The 22,011-nt window shown below is 32.1% G+C and overlaps 2 protein-coding genes and 1 long non-coding RNA gene across 6 annotated transcripts; all 3 read right to left on the bottom strand.

Annotated features, from left to right (window-relative positions):
* Nucleotides 1-138: 138 nt before the first annotated feature.
* LOC111299160 (WD-40 repeat-containing protein MSI4-like) lies at nucleotides 139-7,190 on the bottom strand. Its single transcript, XM_022894200.2, has 15 exons — nucleotides 6,660-7,190; nucleotides 6,211-6,274; nucleotides 5,774-5,860; nucleotides 5,620-5,682; nucleotides 5,227-5,292; nucleotides 5,049-5,123; nucleotides 4,855-4,930; nucleotides 4,228-4,444; nucleotides 3,821-3,902; nucleotides 3,064-3,137; nucleotides 2,806-2,917; nucleotides 2,619-2,693; nucleotides 1,857-1,933; nucleotides 1,057-1,156; nucleotides 139-527 (listed from the first exon to the last, which is right to left on the bottom strand). The coding sequence occupies exons 1-15, from the start codon at nucleotides 6,887-6,889 to the stop codon at nucleotides 426-428; spliced, it is 1,500 nt and encodes a 499-aa protein (XP_022749935.2). The 5' UTR covers nucleotides 6,890-7,190; the 3' UTR covers nucleotides 139-425.
* Nucleotides 7,191-8,664: 1,474 nt separating this feature from the next.
* On the bottom strand, nucleotides 8,665-11,047 carry LOC149513665 (uncharacterized). Of its 4 annotated transcripts, XR_016329706.1 has the most exons (5): nucleotides 10,900-11,047; nucleotides 10,723-10,801; nucleotides 9,438-9,516; nucleotides 9,198-9,343; nucleotides 8,665-9,076 (listed from the first exon to the last, which is right to left on the bottom strand). XR_016329706.1 is itself a non-coding variant. In XM_089747200.1 (4 exons), the coding sequence occupies exons 1-4, from the start codon at nucleotides 10,976-10,978 to the stop codon at nucleotides 9,257-9,259; spliced, it is 324 nt and encodes a 107-aa protein (XP_089603326.1). In that variant the 5' UTR covers nucleotides 10,979-11,047; the 3' UTR covers nucleotides 9,115-9,256. The 4 variants fall into 4 exon arrangements, 1 of the variants encoding a protein (XP_089603326.1); XR_016329707.1 differs by lacking the exon at nucleotides 8,665-9,076 and having other exon boundaries at nucleotides 9,115-9,343; nucleotides 9,438-9,640; XR_016329708.1 differs by lacking the exon at nucleotides 8,665-9,076 and having other exon boundaries at nucleotides 9,115-9,343; nucleotides 9,438-9,668.
* Nucleotides 11,048-20,619: 9,572 nt separating this feature from the next.
* LOC149513666 (uncharacterized) lies at nucleotides 20,620-21,558 on the bottom strand. The gene is made up of 2 exons (XR_016329504.1): nucleotides 21,225-21,558; nucleotides 20,620-21,107 (listed from the first exon to the last, which is right to left on the bottom strand). It is a non-coding gene; the product is annotated as an uncharacterized LOC149513666 (long non-coding RNA).
* Between the last annotated feature and the right edge of the window lie 453 nt (nucleotides 21,559-22,011).

Consider the following 22,011-nt stretch of genomic DNA (forward strand, 5'->3'; position numbering starts at 1 on the left):
AAAAATAAGCCAACAACATCCCTTCAAAGAAAAGTTTAGAACCTAAACTACCAATTAAGCTTTGAATTGATCTAGTTATAGAATGACATTCAGACATGCCAACGAGGCTCCAAATTCCAGCGACTAGACAAGAACCCGTAAGTCGAGAAGTACCCTGGAAGCATCCTTTCATTCAATATTTCAACTACAAACCTTTGGATCGGAGGGTAGAACTTTAACCCCGGTGAAGCCAGGTGTGTGTATATGATGTCAGTCTTCAATCAGTGTTAGCACTCACAAAATATCAAATATCAGAAAATCTACAATCACTAACAATCTGGTCTTCAAGCATATTCATAATCAGTGCAACACTAACATTCTAACATACTCATTAAGTTAACCAGGAAATATTCTGGCCTTCTTCCTTCCAATTCCAATCTCATCAATCACGACTTTGACGCGCATGAAATGACATGTGACTTGAATATCTCAAGCTCTGCTAAAACCTCCTCCTCGGGCCTGTAGATCAGATCACTCATGCGCCATATCTGCAGATCATCATTTAGCATTTCAATAATTGTAATTTCATTCAAATTTAATGCATTTCTTTCATTGAAACAAAACAAACACATGGAAAGAGATAGAAGTAAAGAATAAGGAACAACTCATGGGTGCAATTGGGCTGTTGAAGCCAATATGTGAAATAAGGCTCCTTCGAAAAATCAATTCCATCAAATTGGAGGGAACTTCATAACCAAGGGCAAAGGAATGTCATTACAAGCAGTTTCAGGTATAAGCATTTACTGCCAGCAATACCCATGATTCAAATTCCCATAACCATAAGCAACATGTTTTGTGTTGTCGGCTGGGAAGTGGAGTATCCTGAACAGTTTTACGAATGATTATTGTAATATGCATGCCGGGTAATGCTCTTGTGCATTGCTTTTGACTTATCATCATGTCATCTGTTTTATCTACCTTCACACTCACAGTAATAATTTGAACTGTCTCAAGAAAAAAAATTGCCTTTTTTTTATTCTGACACACAACATTTACATGTGTAGCTAGTAATTATACCTGCAATGTCCCTCCTCCACCAGTGGTATCACAGTCATCAGACACACTAACAACAGTCCACGGATCAGATGCATTCCAATGGAAATCAACAACTTTGTCCCTATACAAAAATTAAAAGATTGAAAGGGTTATGGAAATCAGTTAAAGTCAAATTTAAAAACTGTCAAACAGAATTTTGAAGTGTTGCAAAATTTTCAACTCAAACATATATTAGGGAAGACCAAATTCTGTGCAAGAACAATCAAATGTGTGGTCTTCAATGAACATAAGGAACTTGTTCTCATAAACCAAAACTTGTTTGCATGAGGTGCATAAAAACATAGTCTTTATATTCCACCAGTGAAACCAAAAAGTTTTGTACATGATTTAGAGATGCCTCAAGATTAGTTTCATGACATATCAAATTAGCTAGCAATTGCATTATTGTAACCACTTTTTCTTCTTCTTTTTTTTAAATAAAAGAAACTTCATGAAGGACAATGTTGTCAATGTATAAACCTCTCTATTAGGTGGAACATTAAAATTTTCCTTGAGGACTCTACAGAACATCAATAGATAAAAGATAAGGTGTTAAAACTTTTCTACATAAATAAATGTAAGAAATAAAGGTTTAGCATGATACTTTTAGCTGTACGTAGCAAAGATCATTAAGGAAACCAGTTTAATGGTGCAAGTTCAAAGGATAAGAAAATAGAAAAGAGGAAATAATGTGAAATGCATATTGAGATTAAGACAGATGATGTGGTTCAAAAGAAGAGTCCAAATACATGCTATATCACAAGCTGAAAACAATTGCAAACCTGTGCCCAGCATGCTGGAAAAACAGTCCAGCAGGAGTGTTAGGAGATTTTGAAGCACGTTCCACCTTTTTGCCAACCTGCAATAGAGACGAGCAAGTGAAACCAACCACACTGTCAGCAGTAGCAAGTACAGTTATAACAATCCAAATAAGCAACGTGTCTTAAGTAGGATTTGAAAGGTAAGGAGAATATTTTCTCCTACTAACGAAGCCAAGGCAAAGCCTTTAACCATGTTATACAAAAATAATTATACAAAAACAAAAGTAAAAGTCGAGAGAAAGAGAAAATAAGGTGACTGATAACTAAAAACTCATAATCCAAATGCTTAGCTACTTGCAATTACTTTATATCCTCTTTCACTGATTGACTTTCAAATTATTAAGTTATAGTTGTAACATAGACATAGCAACAGGGCTTGATTAATGAGGACAAAGAACTTGGTAATCTTTTTCAAGCCATCATTTTTTTCATAAATATACTCCAATCCTAGATAGGTAGGAACCAAAATTGCAACTCCCAAACCACATCCTCTTTTATTTGATGAGTTAACTTTCCTAAAATTGACTGTGTGAAAATCTAAAAACTAATTCCATACAGAATTATTCTTGCAAACTTTAAAAAAAAAAAAAAAGGATCAGCAGCATACAGATACTACACAGTTAAACACATATGCATAGCCAAGTATGTCATCTGTGTCACATGCATCCATGTTGTATCTTGTATGCAAAGGCAATTAGCCGGATATAGACCAAGCAATCACACCTTGTCATAATCCCAAATGCTTAAGAGCCCATCCTCAGCAGAACTACCAAATACAGATGACTTGTCTGGAGACCACTGGACCATGAGAAATATAAATTTGGTAAGAACAGTTACATGTGAACACCTATCGTCATATTTATAACAAAATAGGAAGTAGAGCATATAGAAATGATCAGGTTTTTTACACCTGCACACAAAGAACAGCAGCTTTGTGACCCTCAAATTTATAAATGGGTGACCCTACTCCATTAGAAGTGAGATTTCTTCGATCAAACATACGAACAGTATTATCTGCTGACCTGAAAGATCAACAAAGTAAGACAAATAACGTTTTAGTGTTTACCCATCATTGTAAAACATGAAGCACTAGCACACTCATACTGTTGCCATATTTTGATACCAAAAGAAAAGTGCAAAACTGATACAAACTCGAATGGAGACATACCCAGTCAGAACAAGATTATCATTGTGGGGATTCCAATCAACACAATGAAGATCAGCATTATGTGCCTTTTCAACCTGTCAACAAGAAACCGACAATTTAACTTAAATCATCAGAAGCATCAGCATATTTAAAATTCAAAATTACATACAAGCAAATATTAACAATATCGTAAAGAGAAACATGAAGCTTTGGTTGATTCACCTAAGAGGAATTCATGAGTGGAGAAAGAAGCTAAATGGTAGGCTTTCTGATATCAAATGATTCAAATCACATCCTCTCAAAAATGATTTGGTACAGACAATGGTCAAGAGAATCAAGTCCCAGACAGAAGGAACATCAATGTACAACTAGAATCATAAAAGCAGCCAACCAAACTTGCAACAAGTTTCTGCAAAGGATTTGAATAAGTGGCATGGCATTACAGTCCTACCCATATAAACGGGTAAAAGAAGGTGCAAAAATGATGCTACTTCATTCACTGATTCAAATCATACACATCATCCTCTCAACTATAAACCACTTTACAGATTGCACTCAAAAGCAAAGATAGATTCAAATTAAAAGGAGCAAGGATCACCATGAATACTTAAGATTTTTACTTTTCACCTTATATGCTACTCTTTAAAACTTTCTTTTCATGAATATATTTAGTTTTTCATCCAAAGTAATTAAAAATGAAAAAGAGAGGAATTAAAGGGGAAAAGGGGAACCCCAAGCAGTTATTATTGGGAAAAATAATTATTAAGAGGAAATTTACCTTGACAGTGGGGCTAGTGCCAACTCGTGCATCCCAAAATATGAGGCAGGAATCATCACCTACACTACAAAACTCCTGTGCACTTCAGTAGACATAAAAAAAATTGTCAGAAATTAGAGCCCTTATGAACATCTTCAAAAGTATCAATTCAAAAGCCATAACTACAGTGGAAGAGAAAATAATGAAAAAGCCATTAAAGATATAAAAAAAAAATTGTCAGAAATTAGAGGCCTTATGAACATCTTCAAAAGTATCAATTCAAAAGCCATAACTACAGTGGAAGATAAAATAATGAAAAAGTCATTAAAATAAACTCGCCTTTACATGAAAAGTTTGACGTGAACTGAAGAAGAATAAATAATAAAGAATTATGTGCATTTAGATTTTATCCAAGAGAAAGCAGCAACCTGGATGGACAGAATGTGACATCTTCAACTGTATCCTCATGCCCACAGAAGATACCACGAGGACCTACAGAAGGCCCGTTGGGAGCTTTATCATTACCTTCCTCAGGCTTGTTCTGTCTGATGATTGACCCACCAGATCCTGGAGATTTGGTTGGGTCTGTAGCTGTTGTTGTTATGTGGTCCTGGATACTCCATAAAACCACTGATTTGTCCTTCCCTGTCATAAAAGTCCTCTCATTAAGAAGAAAATCCCATCACATGAATGAGATTCAGTTTTGTTGAGCCAATTTTAAAAAAGTATAACAACCATTCTAGATGAGTGACCTCAAAGTAAAGTTATGCAGTTATGCACTAGAAAAGAGTAAGACATACCATAGAGCACAATCTGATAGACAATAACTTCCTAAATGATAATGAAGCTATTTCAAACATATCATACCTTTTATATGAGAAATGGCATATTCAGATCTAGAATTATATAATTTTAACTTCATTACCACTCTGTAAAAGGAAGATAATGAATTCCAGCATCTCATGAGCATATCAAAGAGATTTATACTAAATATATCAATAAAAGCATTATCTCCAAGCAAGTATATAGTTCATTGAATGATGAAACTTCCCAACCTCCAGAGAGCACATAGGGTTCAGTGGGACACATTGCAAGAGCAAATTCTGCATTATCTTGATGTCCAGTCAAAATCTGACAAAAGAAAAAAAAGTCATCAGTGAAAAACAGTTCATTCATGAGAAGAACACATACAAGTAGTACATAGATAGCTTTTACTAAAAACATCACTAAAAATTTAAAACAAACATACCAAATCTGGGCGAGAATTTGTTGCTCCAAGAACAGCATGACGGTTAGGTTGAGCTTCAACATCCCAGATAAGAACCTAAATTTCATCATGTCACGTGTTGGGTAGACTTTAACAAGAAAACACAACAGAAATATTGGCACCACATAATTTAACAAAACAAATATAACAAGAGTCTTACATCAGGACTATCAGTGTGAGTGGCCACAATCTTAGAGTTCTGTGGAAGTTCCCTGATTCTGTTCACCTACAAGATAGTATTTGGCAGTCACAACAAAATAAACTATCATAAAGAAATACAAAGCAACAGGATAAAATGAATATTACAAAAATTTAAGGTTATACATTGAAAAAGGAATTTAAGCAAGCAGAATATATATTTCCCACTGATGTCATACATCAAAGCATGGATTATATTTTAATGTCACATCTCATAAAAAAGAATTACATTGTCAAATCAAATAGCGTCTCATTACATAGAGATAGTTGAGTTCCAACGAAACTGTTAGTGTATATGTCAGCACACGACTTGACATAAACACATTTATTTGTTTAGCATATGCAAGATCTGTACCTCTCCAGGATGGATAATGGTCTTGTACTTCTTCACGAATGGTGATCGAGCTTCTTCATTAAACTGAAAGATATAGCATTCATGTGAATAAAGTGAAGAAAGATGCATGCATCAGTATTGAAGTGCAGAACAAGGAACCATGGAAATGAGTTACCTGTGATATGTGCTCAGCAGCAGCAACGCGAGGTTTGACAACTTCGCAATTCGCAATCACAAGAGTATTTGGAACACTACCATCAGTCTGGCATTACAACATAAGACAATAACCAAAAGAAAAGGTTTCAAAATAGATGAACATTTTTTCCCAAGAGAATGAGTTAAGTAAAATAATTTAACTACAAACTTATCAAACTTCAGCATTGTTCTACCAAGTTTTTTTTGTAAATTCCATTAACTTGAACAGTACTAACGTGATGCATCTATTGCTGTTAATAAATTAAGACTCCAGAATGAGCATTTTTGTTATGTAAAACTGACACATCAAGCAACCAACAAAAACTGAAACAAGAGATTCCTTCCATTGAGTTTGCAATTTATGTCCAAGCCCTGTTTAAGTACAAGAAAAAACTCCTAAGAGGGAAATACACTTGCCTGTTCAGAGAGGTAGAGACGCTGGCGATTCTTGTAAGTAGCTTGCTCAAGCTGTGGTCCCCAGCTGTTCAAACCCGAATGAAGCTATCATCAAGAAATATGAAAAAGAAGGAAAAAAAAAAAAGAAAAAGGAGCTAAATTGCTAACAGTCTAACACAAAATTGAAGCAAAGAAAAGCTATCTTCGTTCCTTCAGCAACTACAAACAGATAATGCCAGCCATCTCACATTTAAAATACAAGATCAATAGTTACAGGATACAAGAATGAAAACAGATCAGCAGCTCAGCAAGAGTCCACTAGGGTTTACCATAAAAAATTTAGGATATTTAGAAACAAACACAACAACCCAAATAAACCCTAAGCGAAAAAATAATATCTTTTATAACAACAGAACAAAAAACTCAAGCGTTTGCAACGAAAAAGACCAAAAACCCAAAAACCCAAATACCGGCAAGAAAGAGAAGGCCAGACGAGATTGTGATTAGCAAGCCAGTCATAGAGGACAGGGACCAAAGACTTCCACTGAGTGTACTTCTCATCAACGCTTGGTTGTTGGGCTTTCTTTCCTTCTTTCATTTTGCCAGCGCTTTGCTGTTGTTGCTGTTCTTTCTCGTCCTTTGGCTTTGGTTTTCGGCCTCTCTTCTTGGGCTGCTGTTGTTGAGGTTGGGGAGACTCCATTTTTGAGATTGGGAATGTTGCTGGTACTTTAAAAGCAAAGAAAGCAAAAAAAAAAAAAGATTGGTTTCCGGGGACCCGAGACCGGACCCTACTGGGACTGTGATGGGGTTTGGAAGAGAATGGGAGTGACAAAAAGTACAGTAAAAATGGTTGTGAGGGTTTTTGTTGGGTTACGCTCTTTGAAGTAGAATGATGTACACGCGGCAAGCTGGTAGAGGCACAACCGGTTCAATAGGGGCTCTCGCTATTCAACCCCTAACTCTCGTGTATAGGGATTCAACCATTTAGATTTTACTGGTCAAGGATTGGGACGTCCCCGTTTCATCTGAGATGTTAGAGTTTGCAGGGGCCTCCAAGTGGCTACATTTGGCAATTCATGGGTGCTTGCCAGCTTGCTTTAAGACTGCAGCATTTAGCAGTTGAAAGTTGGAACCCAAAGACCCCGAGTTACTTTTTCATTGTGGTTAAATGCATATTTAGCCCTTAAATTTTATATTTTTTATTATATTAATATTTAAAAAATTATAATTAGTATATTGATATCCAAATTTTTATTTTGTTATTATGTTAGTACTTATAATTAATGTTGTTAGTTAATTTTATTAACATATCATAAATATTTGATAAGATATTAATACATATAAAAAATATTCAATCAATATTACATTATCAATGTCATATTAATATAAAAAAATTTTCAAAAAAAAAACTAAAATTTATGAAATATTTGAAAATAATTTTAAAAATTGTTTGAAAAATTCTAAAAAATCTTTTTAAAATTCTAAAAATTTTTGAAAATTTTTAAAAAATTTTTAAATTTTATAAAAATTTTAAAATGTGAAATATTTTTATAAATTATAAAAGTTATCATAATTTGAAGAATTAAAAAAGTTTTGAGAATTTTAGTAAAAATAAAAAAATGAAAATTTAATAAAAATTAAATTTTCTTAAAGTTGAAAAAATCACAAAAACTTAAAAAATTGAAAATAAAACAAAATTTAAGAATTTTTGAAAAATTAAATAATTTCAAAATTTTGAAATACTCTTTATAATTAAAAAATCTAAAAAATTAAAATCTTAATATAAATAAAAAAATTTTCAAAAAAAATTAAATTTCAAAAAATAAATCCACAAAAAATTAAAATTATAAGAATAAAAAATATGAAAAATTTTCAGAATTTGTTAAAAAATTTTTTTGAATTTTATATTTTTTCAAAAAATTTGTTATTTTTTATTTTAACTATTTTTAAGTTTTTTTATTTTAAGAAAATTTAAGTTGATTAAAATCATCAATCTTTTATTTTTTGGATTTTTTTAAAAAATTTTTTGAAAATTCTTTAGTTTCCTTAATTCTTTTAGAATTTTTTAAAAATCTTTTAGAATTTTTTAAAAAAATTTAAAATTTAAAATTTTTTTGAATTTTATAAATTATTTTAAAATTTTTATAATTTTGAAAATTTTATAGAATTTTAAAAAAAATTTAGAATTTTTTAAAATTTTTATAATTTAAAAAAATTTTATACTTTTTAAGATTTTTTTAATTTAAATACTTTTTAATTTTCTAAATTTTTTAAAATTATTTTAGTATTTTAAAAAAAATAAATTTTTTTATAATTTTTAAACATATTTATACTTTTTTAGAATTTTTAAAAATTTTCTTTTAATAATGATGTAACATTAATGATATAATGTTGATTAAATTTTTTTTAACACATGTCGGATGTTCATATTATGTTAGCAAAACTTACTAATGGTATTAATCCAAGATACTAACATGATAACAAATTGAAAATTTGGATACAAATATGACAGCTATAATTCTTAAATATCAATGTGACAAAGAATATTAAGTTTGGGGGACAAATATATATTTAACCCTTTTCCTTACCATCCCCGAGGACATATTTTCTTAACATTGCAGAAGAGAGAGCCACAATGCATTTTGACCACCTAGTTCCGGTTGGCACAACACTTAGCTTTTTCCATTTCCTATAAACCGTGCCTTTCTATTTTCTCATTAAGGTTCAAGCTTGAATCCATTTTGGCAGCTATTGTATACCATGAGACAATAATCCGAGGATTGATGAACAAGTCATTGAATCCACCAAAAAAGTGATTTTTCGACCGGTGAGAGAAATGGGATCTTCAATTCTTCAAATGTTTACTCGAATATTTCACACTGAACGACTGCATGCAAAGTGAAATAATAATCTGAAACAACCCCAAGTCCTAAATTCAAGCATATGTATTAAGAACATCTAAGTGATACAAAATGTTATCAAAGAAGCTATTCTCATCAGATAAATACCAAAAATGTCTGTAAGTAACAATGTGAAAGCCATGGTCATTCACACGACACCATTCTGCTCAGCAAAACTCTTCAAAATGGTTAAACAATATCAAAATCAGACATAAACACCAGCTGAAAGTAGCAAAAAACAATGACCCAAAGCCCTGCAAGGATATCAAGAATTAAGTATCAGTAGTGCACAAAAGTTACAGGAATTATGAATGAGACAACCCGGCCAAACAGATATAAAAGCTGTACCAGGAAGACAGATGCCACTCCCCCAGTCGTGAGCTCCTTGGCAAGAGATCGATTTTGCTTAGAAGAAGTAGCTTCATAGCTGCATGTTTTGGGAAAAAGAGTTTTTTCATAAAATTTCCCAAATGTAATCTCAAGCCTATAAAGCATTGTATCAATTTGGGATCTTGTTTTAGGCAATGTCAAAAGGTATAGGAATCAAAACCCTGAGAATCAAATTTTTACAAACATCAGCTGCATAAGCAAAATTAAAGATTTTTCAGGAAAACAAATCAAGTAAAAAGAAGTTTGAATAATTGAAATAGAGCATTGCTAAAGTTTACTGCAAGGAGAACTCTAAGATCTAACTACAATATCCAACTGATTTGAAATTCATTAATCTAGTATGAAGAAGTTTTAGTAGATTCAATGGTAGCATCAGTACAGTTCAATAAAAAGATACCTCCAAGTTCTACCTCTAAGTCTAGCTATGAGATCTAACGCGTATGGAGAAATTCAATATTCTCAAGCAAAACCAAGTGCGAGTAGTTTAAAGGTATCATCAATACAGTTCAATGAAAAGAGAACTCTCAGTTCTAACTAAGAAATTCAATATTCTCAAGCAAAGTCAACAAAACATGATGGAAAGATCACTTTACAGTAACAAACTAGAGGAGCTCAGATACAATTTTAAACAAGCAAAAAGTTGATCTATGGCTTTTCAAAATCCGCTCTGTGCCTTTAGGCGTTGGAATTAACAGATAAAAGTTCAAACTTGAAAACAGCACAACCAAATCAGAAAAACAAGATACTCTTTAAGACAAGAATTTTTTAAACCCAAATGGACCCAAAAGCAGACATGAAATGGCACGACTCAACTGATAATTTTACAGGACAAAGGTAAATAGAAGTGAAATGTAGTATTGTACCCACAAAAAAAAAAAAAAAAAACACACACACACAAAGGAAAATCATCAACTTTCAAATTCACAATTTCATTATATTCTCACAAAAAAGTTAACAGAATAAAATATAACCTGCAAATTGCCTACTAAAAATGAAATTTATTCCAAACGCCTCATCAAATCTATAAAAGGCGCATTCAAATAAAAAAAAATTAAGTTCCAATTAAGCTAATGTTTCCCTATCGTATTGCCTATCATCAATTTTAAATTATAAAAAAACACCCGAAATCTTGCCTCCTAAAACGAATCTAATAAGAACAAAAAGAAAAAAAAATTCAAAGAAATGGAGTGGAGGAGATAAGATCAAGGTTGTTAAATGAAGAAAGAAGCGGTGAGGACAAGACCAATGGCAAGCATGACGACGGCTAGGGTTGGGTACCACGCATCTGACACTGGACTCGTTATTGCCTTGGCAGGAGGAGCCTGAAACAAAAACATTAATCAATCAAATCAAATTCACAAAAAAAAAAGAAAAAAATGGAACCCTAGAAAAGCTCCGATTTCAATTGAGAGAGATTTACCATCGATGTTTGTCTCTTGGCTTCGGATTCTTAAGGTCGATTGAAGAGAGAGGAAATAACGCGCGACCAGCAGTTTCATGTTAGTAAGACTTTTACGAGATTTCAAACTTTTAAGTCTCGGATAAATATTAATAAAGGAAAAGAGTGAAATTAAAGGAAAATAAAAAATACATGTAATTTTTATTTGAATAATTAAAATTAATAAAAATAAATAAATAAATAAAATTTAATAACTATTGTTTAGATAAAAAAGTGAAAAAAAAATAAAATGATTCATTATAATAAATTTTTTCAATTATAATTTTTCATTACTTATGATTTTAAAGTATTTTTAGATTATAATATGTTTATTATATTGTCTAACATCACAATTACTGTTATATCAATAATTTTTAATTAAATAAAATATGAAGATATTTTTTACAAAAAAATATTAATGGATCTCGAGCTAATCTCTCATTTTATAAACCCAAAAAATATATCTATTCATATTTAACCATTCATCAAAATTAAATCATCAAAAAATAATAAAAAAATTTTATATTGAAAGAGATATATAAAATTTACTTGAAAAAATAGATGATTTTAAAAAAATTATAGGATGATTGTGATCTACTTAGATTTTTTTATTAATTTTTTAGTATTAATAAAAAGATAGACATAATTATCTTTTTATAAAAAAAAATAATTTTTAATTTTTTTCCTTTAATTTTTCTTCCAAATCGGAGTACTAAAAAAATTAAGTTTACAAGAGAAATTAAAAATTATTTGGTTTTCACCTATTTTTTTTTAATTAAAAATTTATCGAAACAAAGGAATGGAGTTTTGTTTTATTTACACTTATTTACTTTATTTTTTTTTTATTCTCCCTTCAATCAAAACACACTGTAAGGCTCGTTTGATTAGAAAATAATTTTTAAAAAATAATTTTTGTATTTTAAAATATTTATTTGATAAAAAAATTAATTGATTAATAGAAAATAATTTATTAATTAATGAAAAATAATTTTTTAAAAATTATCTTACATATTTAAAAAGAAAAAATAATTTAAACAAATTTGTCTATGTATAACTATTTATTAATACTTTTGAACATAATTTTATTTATAAATAATATTATATGAATAAATAATATACTATTAATATAATATATTAATAAAAATATTAATATATAATATTATAATATATTCATAAATAAAATTATATTAATAAATAATATTATAAATAAATATATACTAATATATTAATATTAATAAATAAATAGTATTATATTAATAAATAATATAATAATAAAATATTATTAATTTAATTAATAAATATTATAATAATATATTATTAATAAATAATATATTAATATATTAATAAATAATATAAAGAATAATAAATAGTTTTATTTTAAGTATTTTTTATATTAACATAATATTTTAATATTAAATATTATTATTAAAATATAATTATTTTTTAATATTAATAATTTTAATATATTTTAATAATAAATAATTTTTAATATTTTAATAATTATATTAATATTATTTTTAAAAAAATCGAATAATAAAAAATATTTCTTATTTATTCATCTAAATAACAAAATAAAATTTTCAATTTAAATATGTAAATATTTTTAAAAATCATTTTTTTAAAATTATTTTTTACGAAATAAACGAACCTAAATCCTCATTTTGTATTGGACATTCGGATTCAGAACACTGTGGTGTATAAAATATTTGTGTTCTTGGGCCTTGGCGTTCAGATACTTTCCGGGTTATTCCAGTCTTTTGCATGATGTCTTCTTTACCTTTACCTTTATCCTCTTTTGACCTTGTTCCTCAAACGGTCACCAATCCTTTTCTCTTCCCTTATCTTTACACCCTGAAATACAAACCTTTTGTTTCAGATCCAGATTTTCAACCAATTTTTTCAGTTCACAATCTACCTTCTGAAATCCAGCGGATCATTGCCAAAAAGACACTTGAAAGGCGTGCTCATGATCTCATTTACAAAATACAGGCTATCTTCATCAGAAAACGAGGTGATCATGGTCTCAGACCCATTGGTTTTCATCCTTAGTTCCCTTTTCTACACCTGTTCCAGATCCCTCATACCTCAGGTTTATTCAAAGAAGCCTTAATTCTTTTATGGTACTTATGCCAACTCTACACCATTACCATTGAGTTTAACTCCTTTGAACTCAACTTTGCCACAATCACTTTTACTAATAATGACTTCCTTTATGAAGCTCATGTTCATTTAAAAACCTTTTTGAAGTGGTTTAAACCCCTCCATACTTGGTTTTCTCTCACCAAACACTTTCCCTCCCATTACCATGTTATCTTCTTCTTTCACCGACCTTGTGACCTTTCTGAAGATTATGCTTTCTTTCAACCCCGTTCAGACATGTATGTGTGTAATCCCTACTCTCTGTACAACTCTATCTTTCTCTATGCTCATGAGTACAAGCTCCTGTTAAAAAGACTCTGCAAAATCAACAACCTTCCAGTTCCTGCAGAACTTTCTCCTTTCAAGAAAAAACCATGGTGGTGGTACCCTCCAGAATACATCCAAGAACTACACACTCACCTGGCACATTGGATTCCTGAACCACCTTATGACACTTTGTGGAGTGATTTATCACACAGACTTGTTAATTTTGATCTTCACTGTCCTTCAGAATTAGCAGAACTTCCAACAAATCCTTACTGGCAAAATGATGAAGATCTCTCTAGACTTCGAGCAAGATTTGAACACAAAATTTACAATCACTTATTCCAATGTTGTGATTCTACTCCTGATAATTTTTAAGTACAAAAGATGGAGGAAAGGATAAACTAAAAGAAGATTTGGAGGAAGAAGGTTGAGAACTAGAGTTGCTAAGAGTGGATAGATCCATGAAAGTAAGAGTCTCTTTTGGCTTTTCTTTTTCCAATTTCAATAATCAAAATTTTAGAAACATACTTTTCTTCTCACTATCTTGGCAAGTTGTAAGGCTCTGATACCATTTATACCATTTATACACAGCGACAGGTAGTACGGCCAAGGCTCTGGCAACTGACACGACTTCAGTTCCAGGCTCTTCGGGTGGTAGAGTCCTGATAATACTATCTGGTACTATGATAACAGCGTGTAGAACGATCAAACTTGACAAGATAATACCAACGATAAGCTTTCCATAGATCAGACATATAACCAATGTATTCTAGCCGGTGTTCAAGACTCTGGCGCCTTTTTGGCTTAACGTCGAACTGGGAGCCTGACTTTTATGGAGATATGTCTTTCACTATAGTAACTTACTATTAGTATGATCTTTGGGCGGTATGATTTTTCTTTTGGCTGAGGGAAATGGATCAATGATCTGTTTAACAGATTAACAAGAGTTTCTGATACAGAGGATCCATAATAATATGACAACTGCAGAACATACTCAACTTGTATCATTGTAAACTTTGAATAGATTGAAGAGAAGGATGAAACTAAAAATGTAACTATGAAAAAAGGAAGATGAAATCACCAAAAGAGAAGATAGGTTTTTAGCCAAACATATTTTATAAAGGAAGGTTTTCTTACAAGGGCTATTTTGTTGGAGGATTACTATTTTTTTTCGATGATTACTTCCTAGAGAAGTATCATGCTATTTATACATGAAAAAGTAAAGGACTAGTAGCCTAATAAGACAATACTAGGACAAAGTAACTTTACAAGTGACTTTACAAGTGACTTAGGATAAGACTAAAGGACGATGAGTCATAACTAAGGTACAATGACTCATAACTATAGTACAAAGGTCCATTATTATGGTATAGTGACTCATCACTTAAGGTATAGTGACTAAACACTATGACTCATACTAAAGTACAATGACTCATTATGACTTGACTAAAACATAAAGGTGATGAAGACTTGACATAAGATTGTCTTGATGTGAATGCATCATTATCAACTTCTGTGGAGTCTTCTGGAGAAAACTGAAATTAGCACACGTAATTATACAATATTTGGACTGGAACTGGGAATCTTCTGTCTTGTAGCACCATGAGTGTCATCATTCTGAGAAATCTTCAAGGTACTGGAGAACTAGACAATCATCTACCCACCTGAATAGTTCTTATTCAAAATTATCAAGAGTAGAATCACAACATTGGAATAAATGATTGTAAACTCTGTGTTCAAATCTTGCTCGAAGTCTGAAGAGATCATCATTCTGCCAGTAAAGATTTGTTGAAAGCTCTGCTAATTCTGAAAGACAGTGAAGATCAAAATTAACAAGTCTGTATGATAAATCACTCCACCAAGTGTCATAAGGTGGTTCAGGAATCCAATGTGCCAGGTGAGTGTGTAGTTCTTGGATGTATTTTGGAAGGTACCACCACCATGATTCTTTCTTGAAAGGAAAAAGTTCTGCAGGGACTAAAAGGTTGTTGATTTTATAGAGTCTTTTTAACAGGAGCTTGTACTCATGAGCATAGAGAAAGATAGAATTGTACAGAGAGTAGGGATTACACACATACATGTCTGAACGGGGTTGAAAGAAAGCATAATCTTCAAAAAGTTCACAAGATCGGTGGAAGAAGAAGGTAACATGGTAGTGTGAGGGAAAATGTTTGGTAAGAGAATACCAAGTATGAAAGGGTTTAAACCACTTCAAAAAGGTTCTTAAATGAACATGAGCTTCATAAAGGAAGTTATTATTAGTAAAAGTGATTGTGGCAAAGTTGAGTTCAAAAGAGTTAAACTCAATGGCAATGGTGTAGAATTGGCATAAATACCATAAAAGAACTAAGGCTTCTTTGAATAAATCTGAGGTATGAGGGATCTGAAACAGGTGTAGAAAAAGGAACTGAAGATGAAAACCAACGGGTCTGAAACCATGATCATCTCGTTTTCTGATGAGGATAGCCTGCATTTTGTAAATGAGATCATGAGCACGCCTTTTAAGTGTCTTTTTGGCAATGATTCGTTGGATTTCAGAAGGTAGATTGTGAACTAGAAAAATTAGTTAAAAATATGAATCTCGAACAAAAAGTTTGTATTTCGGGGTGTAAAGATAAGGAAAGAGAAAAGGATTGGTGACCATTTGAGGAACAAGGTCAAAAGAAGGTAAAGGTAAAGGTAAGAAAGACATCATGCAAAAGACTGAAATAACCTGAAAGATGTTCGAAGGAGGTTTTGAAAGAGGTTTTGTGAGCATGTCTGGGATGAGGTTATCTTTTTCTTTTATATGTCAGGTGATGAAAGAGTACTGTGAGAATCACTGTGATAGCCTAAGTAACTGTGCATTTGGTATTTTTTTCTTTTTGAAATTGAGCATTTGATCAAAGACTGACATATCTAATTCCACGAGAAAGTGAAATCTAATGAGGTGAAATTCAAATCTTTGGATATCATATTTTACAGCTAAAATCTCTTTTAGTGTAAAGTGATAATAGAGTTTCGAATCTTTGAATTTTCTATTTTTGTAACCACAGATTTGTCTGATTTCATCTTTTTCTTCTAAAAAGATTGTTGACCAGAACTGTTCACTAGCATCTGTCTGTAATATTCTTTTTTCATCTGAGAGAATCTTTAGAGTGAAAAGTGACTTTGCTTTTATCTTCAAGGCTTGTACTGCATTTGTCTGAATCTGAGACAACGTGGGTGGTTCTTTTTTGAGCATCTGTCTGAGTGGATATGTGAGCTGGGCAATATCTGAGAGAAATTCATTCATGTAATTGACTATACCGAGAAATTATTGAATTTACTTCTTTGAGAGATTTGCATCAGAGAAATCTGCAAGTGACTGAACAATATGAGGTTGAGTAATGTACTGACCATCTTTAAGATGCATGCCTAGAAAATCAATTTCTGTAACACCAATGATCATCTTTTTCTCTGAAAGCATTATCCCATACTGTTGAACAATGCGCTGAAACTTATCCAATAACTGTGCATGAGATGTGTCATCAGGAGAAAACAGTAAGATATCATCGATGTAAATTAAGGCATTATCAAGAATTGAAGCAAATATCTTGGTCATGACTTTTTGGAATAGTGAAGGAGCAACTTTTAATCCAAAAGGCATTACGGTCCACTGGAAGTGGTGTTGAGGAATGCAAAATTTCATTTTGTATCTGTCCTGTAGATGTATACCTAGTTACCAAAATCCTGCTTTGAGCTCAAACTTTGAGAAGACTGTTGCATTTGCTAAATTTATGAACAAAATTTTTCTGTCTGGAAGAGGAAACTTATCATCTGTAAGAAAAATGTTAATACGCTTATAATTGATTACCAATTTGAGTTTTTCACGAACTTGTTCTAAACGTTTGTTGACATAAAACGCTTCACACGCCCATGGAGAGGAGGTTGGTTCAATTAATCCTTGAGCCTGAAGAAGGAAACATTCTTGGATTGCTTGCTTGAAATGATCTGGATTCATGCCTGAATGACTAGCTTTTATAGGATTGACATTTTCATCTTTTTTTAAGGGAAGGAAAATTAAAAATTCAGGGTTTTGCCAAAGTGGGTGATCACATTTCTGGAAAAAATCTGAGTGAGTTTCTGCACATGAAAAGTGAATGAACTTGTGTTTAAAATCTTGAAAAACATCTGGTTGAAGGGTAAGGGCGAAGAGGTTGGAAAGATTTTTTCAAGGTCTAAAATAACTTTCAAACTTGATACCGTTTTCACTAAGCTTTAAACCTGATATACTGGTAATGATATCGAAACCAATAACAAAGTCTTTCTGGGGAAGTGAAGATCCTAAAATCTTTTGAGTTATTCGACATCCTGAAAAGATTTGAAGGGTAACAGGGTTGCTGACAAAGTCTGTAAAAAATACATTTTCATCAACGATTTTGAAGAAGGTTTTCTGTTTTGTCCAAAAGTGTTTGGGTAAAATAAGAGGGTTTGCTATGGTTTGGGCTACACCAATATCAAAGAAAGCTATAACTGTTATAGGAGGGGAATGTTTGTGAGGGAAGATTTGAACTGGAGCTAAGGGTAATTTTGAAGGTTGAAGGGTTTGAATTTTTTAGAGTTCTTGAACTGACATACTCATAACATTGATCATCTGTGAAATCATCTGAGTATTTTGAGTAGTCTGAATCTGCATACTCATCATCATCAAACTGCTTTATCATAAACAAGGATCTTTCATTCTGCTCATCATCAAAAGAGAAAAATGATTCAAGATCATCATCTGAGAGATTGATACCTGAGATAGTAGCAATATCTTGGATCATCTTGACTGATTTTTTGTCTGACTTTGGGTAGTTCTTTGAGAAATATCTTGATTTTCCACAGAGAAAATATTTTGAGCTTTTGATCTTTGGGTCTTTCTTCTTTCTTGCAAATTTGAATCTTTGAAATCTTTTGGGTTTATCAGCATATCTAAAAAATTTCTTGTGTCTGGGTCTGAAAATTTATGGAGGTTTGAAAGGTCTGAATCTTCTGAAATGTTTCTTTTTCTTGTTGCTGCAAAAACATGTGGGATCTTTGGAGGAACATTTGATTTGAAGTTCTGAAGAGGAGTAAGAACAGGGCTTTTCTAGCTTTTTGGAGTTGTGCACCAAGGTTTTGATGTATTTGTGCTCTTTGCAAATCTTATCAAAGGCTTTTAACATCATCTTGTAGATGTCTCCAAGGGTTATAGATTTGACATTAAGGGATCTGAGGTTCAACTGGGTTCTTGTTTGCTGGGCAAGTTTTTATGGAACAGAATTGAGAAATGCTTGCTTTAAGTTGACATCATCGAATCCACCAAGTATGTAGAAATACTGAGAGAATTGTTGATAGTGTCTATCAAGATCTTTTGGATGGAGAAAACAGCATTTGAGTCTGAAGAATTGTTCTCTGATCTTTTCTAATCTGTGAGTTTCTTGTCCACAAAAGATTGCTGCAAATTGAGAGACAGCGTCTGTGATTGTTGGGCATTGAAGAAACTGAAGTTTTCTGTATTCACCAATGTTGTCCCAAAAATTTTTCAATGTTCCAACTAGTCTGGAAATAAATCTGATCAAAACTGTGTTCATCGTAACATTGGGATGAGAATTCAATTCAACAAGTTCCCATGCTAAGAATTCTTGAAATCTTGAGGGCCATTTTGAAGGAGGAACATCATTAATAGTAAAAACTGAGAATTTTGATGTTGAAGGAGGAGCATGTGATTGTTGTGGAGGAGGGTGTTGTTCAGCATCCATTGCATCAGGGTTTTGGACTTCTGGAGGATCATCTGAAACTTCAACTGTTGGTTCTGTCATGAAAATCTGAGGGAGCATCATTTCATCTGAGTCATCAGTATCATCTGATTCATCTGATTTGACAATATCCATGTGAGATTCAGTCTCAAAGGTAGAGAAAAAAATATCTTCAATAGAGAACTGAAGAAGGTTATCTTGTGCCATCTGGTGAAGTATTTCTGGAAGGGTTTGTGTAGGAGAAATCATGAGTTGTACAGGTTTTTGGTTTTGACGGTTGAGAAAGTGGTTGTTCTGCTACTCTTTTGGGTTTTGGATCAACTGATTATTTTTTTCGAAATTTGTGAATTCATTTTTCAGTTGTACCGAAAGGAGGTTGGTTTGATTGATCTGAGAGAGGAGTGAAGTATTGTGTTGGTTGTGAGGATGTTAGAATAGATGTTGGGGGAGGTTTATACTGAAAAGGTGTGAAAAAAGGTTTTGGAGGTGAGATTGGAGGATTGTAGGGTTGAAATGAAGGAAAAGTATAGGCTTGGTAAGGAGTATCATGCATACCAGTATGATATGGTGTGAAGATGTTGTAACTCGAAGCTACTTGTTGTTGTTGTTGTTTCTGACGAAACTGATTTTGAAGGTCTGCAAGTTGAATCTTTAAGCTCTTCATTTCTTTCTCTCGTTCAGTGAAAGCATAAGTGATTCCAGTGTTAGTTTCAGTCATGTATCTGAGTTCTTGATCAAGTGTGATTATCCTTGACTGAATTTCAAGAATAATATTTTGGAGATTGACAAGGCTTTGATCAAAGTGTTGACTGACTTGGTCCAACTTATGTTCGATTCTGTGCAGATAGGAATTTTGTTGGAGAGAATTTTCAGTTTGCCAGTTTAAAACTGCTTCAGCACGAGAAACACTTTTTTGGTTTCCATATTCATCTCTGTCAGTGGGAGTGGGGATTTTTGAAATGTGTTTGTATTAGTCTTTATGAAATTCTTCAAAAGGGGAAAAATTTGAGCTTGGGTAAGTTGGTTGCATCATGAAGATTTGTGGTAAAGGTTTTGTAGAATTTTGGGAGGAATCTTGAGAGGAATCTGGTTTTTGTGTGGGTTGAGTTGAGTAGGTTTGAAGGTGTGGTTTGTGACTGTTGATGCGATAATTATGTGTACCAAAATTATTTAATGTGGAGAAGTCGAAGCTACTAAGGAGTGTTTGACTTTGAGTTTCCAAAATGATTTTTATTTTTATTTTTCACTTAAAGGTGCCATGAATCAAAATTAATTATTGAAATTAAAATTTTAATATTTTATAAATAATTAATAAATACAGCATAGTCAAAAAAATGTTAATCTATACTTTGCTGTCCATTGATTTCTTAAGGACTTATTTGGTTGATTATATTTGTAATACTCAAAGAAATCCATGTATAAAAGTATAACAAGAATCCATTTCATGAATCTGTTTTTTTATATATTGAAAGTGTAACATTTTAATTTTACAAGTAGAACTAAAAAATTATCATGTCTTTTTTTTTAATTAATTTTTTTATTTTTTAAAATAATCTAAAAAATATTATCACTTTATTAATTCTACTCGTGAAATATAAAAATTTACATTAACAGTTGATTAGATAATTTCTTGCATTAAAAATCCATAACCTAGCCAAATTCTATCCTTCATTCATGAATCATGGGGCTAAGTAGCCTTAATTAAGTCAATGTGTACCTCAATATATATGCTGCCTATGCCATTATAGGCAGCTGCCTGATGAAAGCTCTTCTAGCTGCCAATCTGACGGTTATTACTAGCAGTGACATCCATCAGAAGTTCCGAATTAAGAATCTTGTTGCACAATTTTGCATTTCTCGGAGTTTCCTTGTTTATTTCCTAGTTTCAAAACCTTGCGCAACTGTTTCATCAGCATAGCACATGCCGTGAGTGCCTGCAAATTTTGACATAAAAAATCGAAGGACAAGTTGATGTACATTCGTTGGGGAAGAACTGGTCCTCCAGAAAAGAGCATCGAAAGGACCCGCTGATTTGTTCACTTGCTGAAAATATAAATTATAATCATCTTTTCAGCTCATCGCGGTTTAAAAAGGAAAGAATTAAACCCTAGCAGAAATATGGAGAAATTTTCAAAAATAAAGAAAATCAGAGAAAATTACAGAGTTGACTCGCTTGAAGAGCTGGTTGAGATGGCCTAAAACATCGCCGCATAGTAGAATTCGCACTCACAGAGGAGCCATCAGAAAGAAAGAGAGAGAGAGAGACCATTGAGAGTGAAAAGCACGAGTGAGGGATTGGTGCTCCGAAGTCTGAAGTCTAGAAGGCCAGAGGGGCGTGACTAGTGGACGCTTGGATTGGGTAAGAACAGGCTCAAATGGTCCGAACCTTTCGGCTTATATGGGCGGAGCCTTAGTTTTATTTTTTAGGGCTTCTCTTATCAGTCCCTCTTTTTTTTTTTTTTTTTTAATCTCGTGCATCTTTGCCCTTTAAACTATCCTGTCCAGCCCATATTTTAGTTCATTTTCTTTTTATAAGGTAAAATCCGTAGTTTAATTTTATATATATATATATATATATAATAGTGAATAATAATAAAAAATCAATAAAATATAATATAATTAGATAAATTCAATATAAAATTAAATCAAACCTACACACAAATTGATTTAAATTTAAATTTAAAATCAAAATTCTGGAACTTTGTTATTTCTACTTGGGCAACTTTTCATTGACTTGATTCCAAGTCTCATAATTCTCTACGACAATTAGTAAGACGATTTTTTCCAACTGATAAATCAGAGTAACAGTTTGATTGTATATGATAATGTTGCCTTCAATTTTTTTTAAATTCAAACTACAATTTTAGGTTAAAGGTTTCAATTCCAAACTGAAAGAGTTGTGTATGATAAATGCCATGGACAGATGCAAGTTCAACTTTTGATGACA

The sequence above is a fragment of the Durio zibethinus genome, chromosome 18 (assembly GCF_047325235.1).
Source record: "Durio zibethinus cultivar Kanyao isolate XHJ-2024 chromosome 18, ASM4732523v1, whole genome shotgun sequence".
Classification (NCBI taxonomy): domain Eukaryota; kingdom Viridiplantae; phylum Streptophyta; class Magnoliopsida; order Malvales; family Malvaceae; genus Durio; species Durio zibethinus.

What these genes read in the sequence shown, in the direction of transcription:
- LOC111299160 (XM_022894200.2), bottom strand. Translation starts at nt 6,889, where the DNA reads ATGGAGTCTCCCCAACCTCAACAACAGCAGCCCAAGAAGAGAGGCCGA. An exon ending in ACCCTATGTGCTCTCTGGAG is followed by an intron (nt 4,445 to 4,854) that starts GTTGGGAAGTTT and finishes CTTTTATGACAG; the next exon opens with GGAAGGACAAATCAGTGGTT. An exon ending in GCATTTGGGATTATGACAAG is followed by an intron (nt 1,934 to 2,618) that starts GTGTGATTGCTT and finishes TCTCTATTGCAG; the next exon opens with GTTGGCAAAAAGGTGGAACG.
- LOC149513665 (XM_089747200.1), bottom strand. Translation starts at nt 10,978, where the DNA reads ATGAAACTGCTGGTCGCGCGTTATTTCCTCTCTCTTCAATCGACCTTA. An exon ending in CGTCGTCATGCTTGCCATTG is followed by an intron (nt 9,517 to 10,722) that starts GTCTTGTCCTCA and finishes CAAAACATGCAG; the next exon opens with CTATGAAGCTACTTCTTCTA. An exon ending in GAGTGGCATCTGTCTTCCTG is followed by an intron (nt 9,344 to 9,437) that starts GTACAGCTTTTA and finishes ATATCCTTGCAG; the next exon opens with GGCTTTGGGTCATTGTTTTT.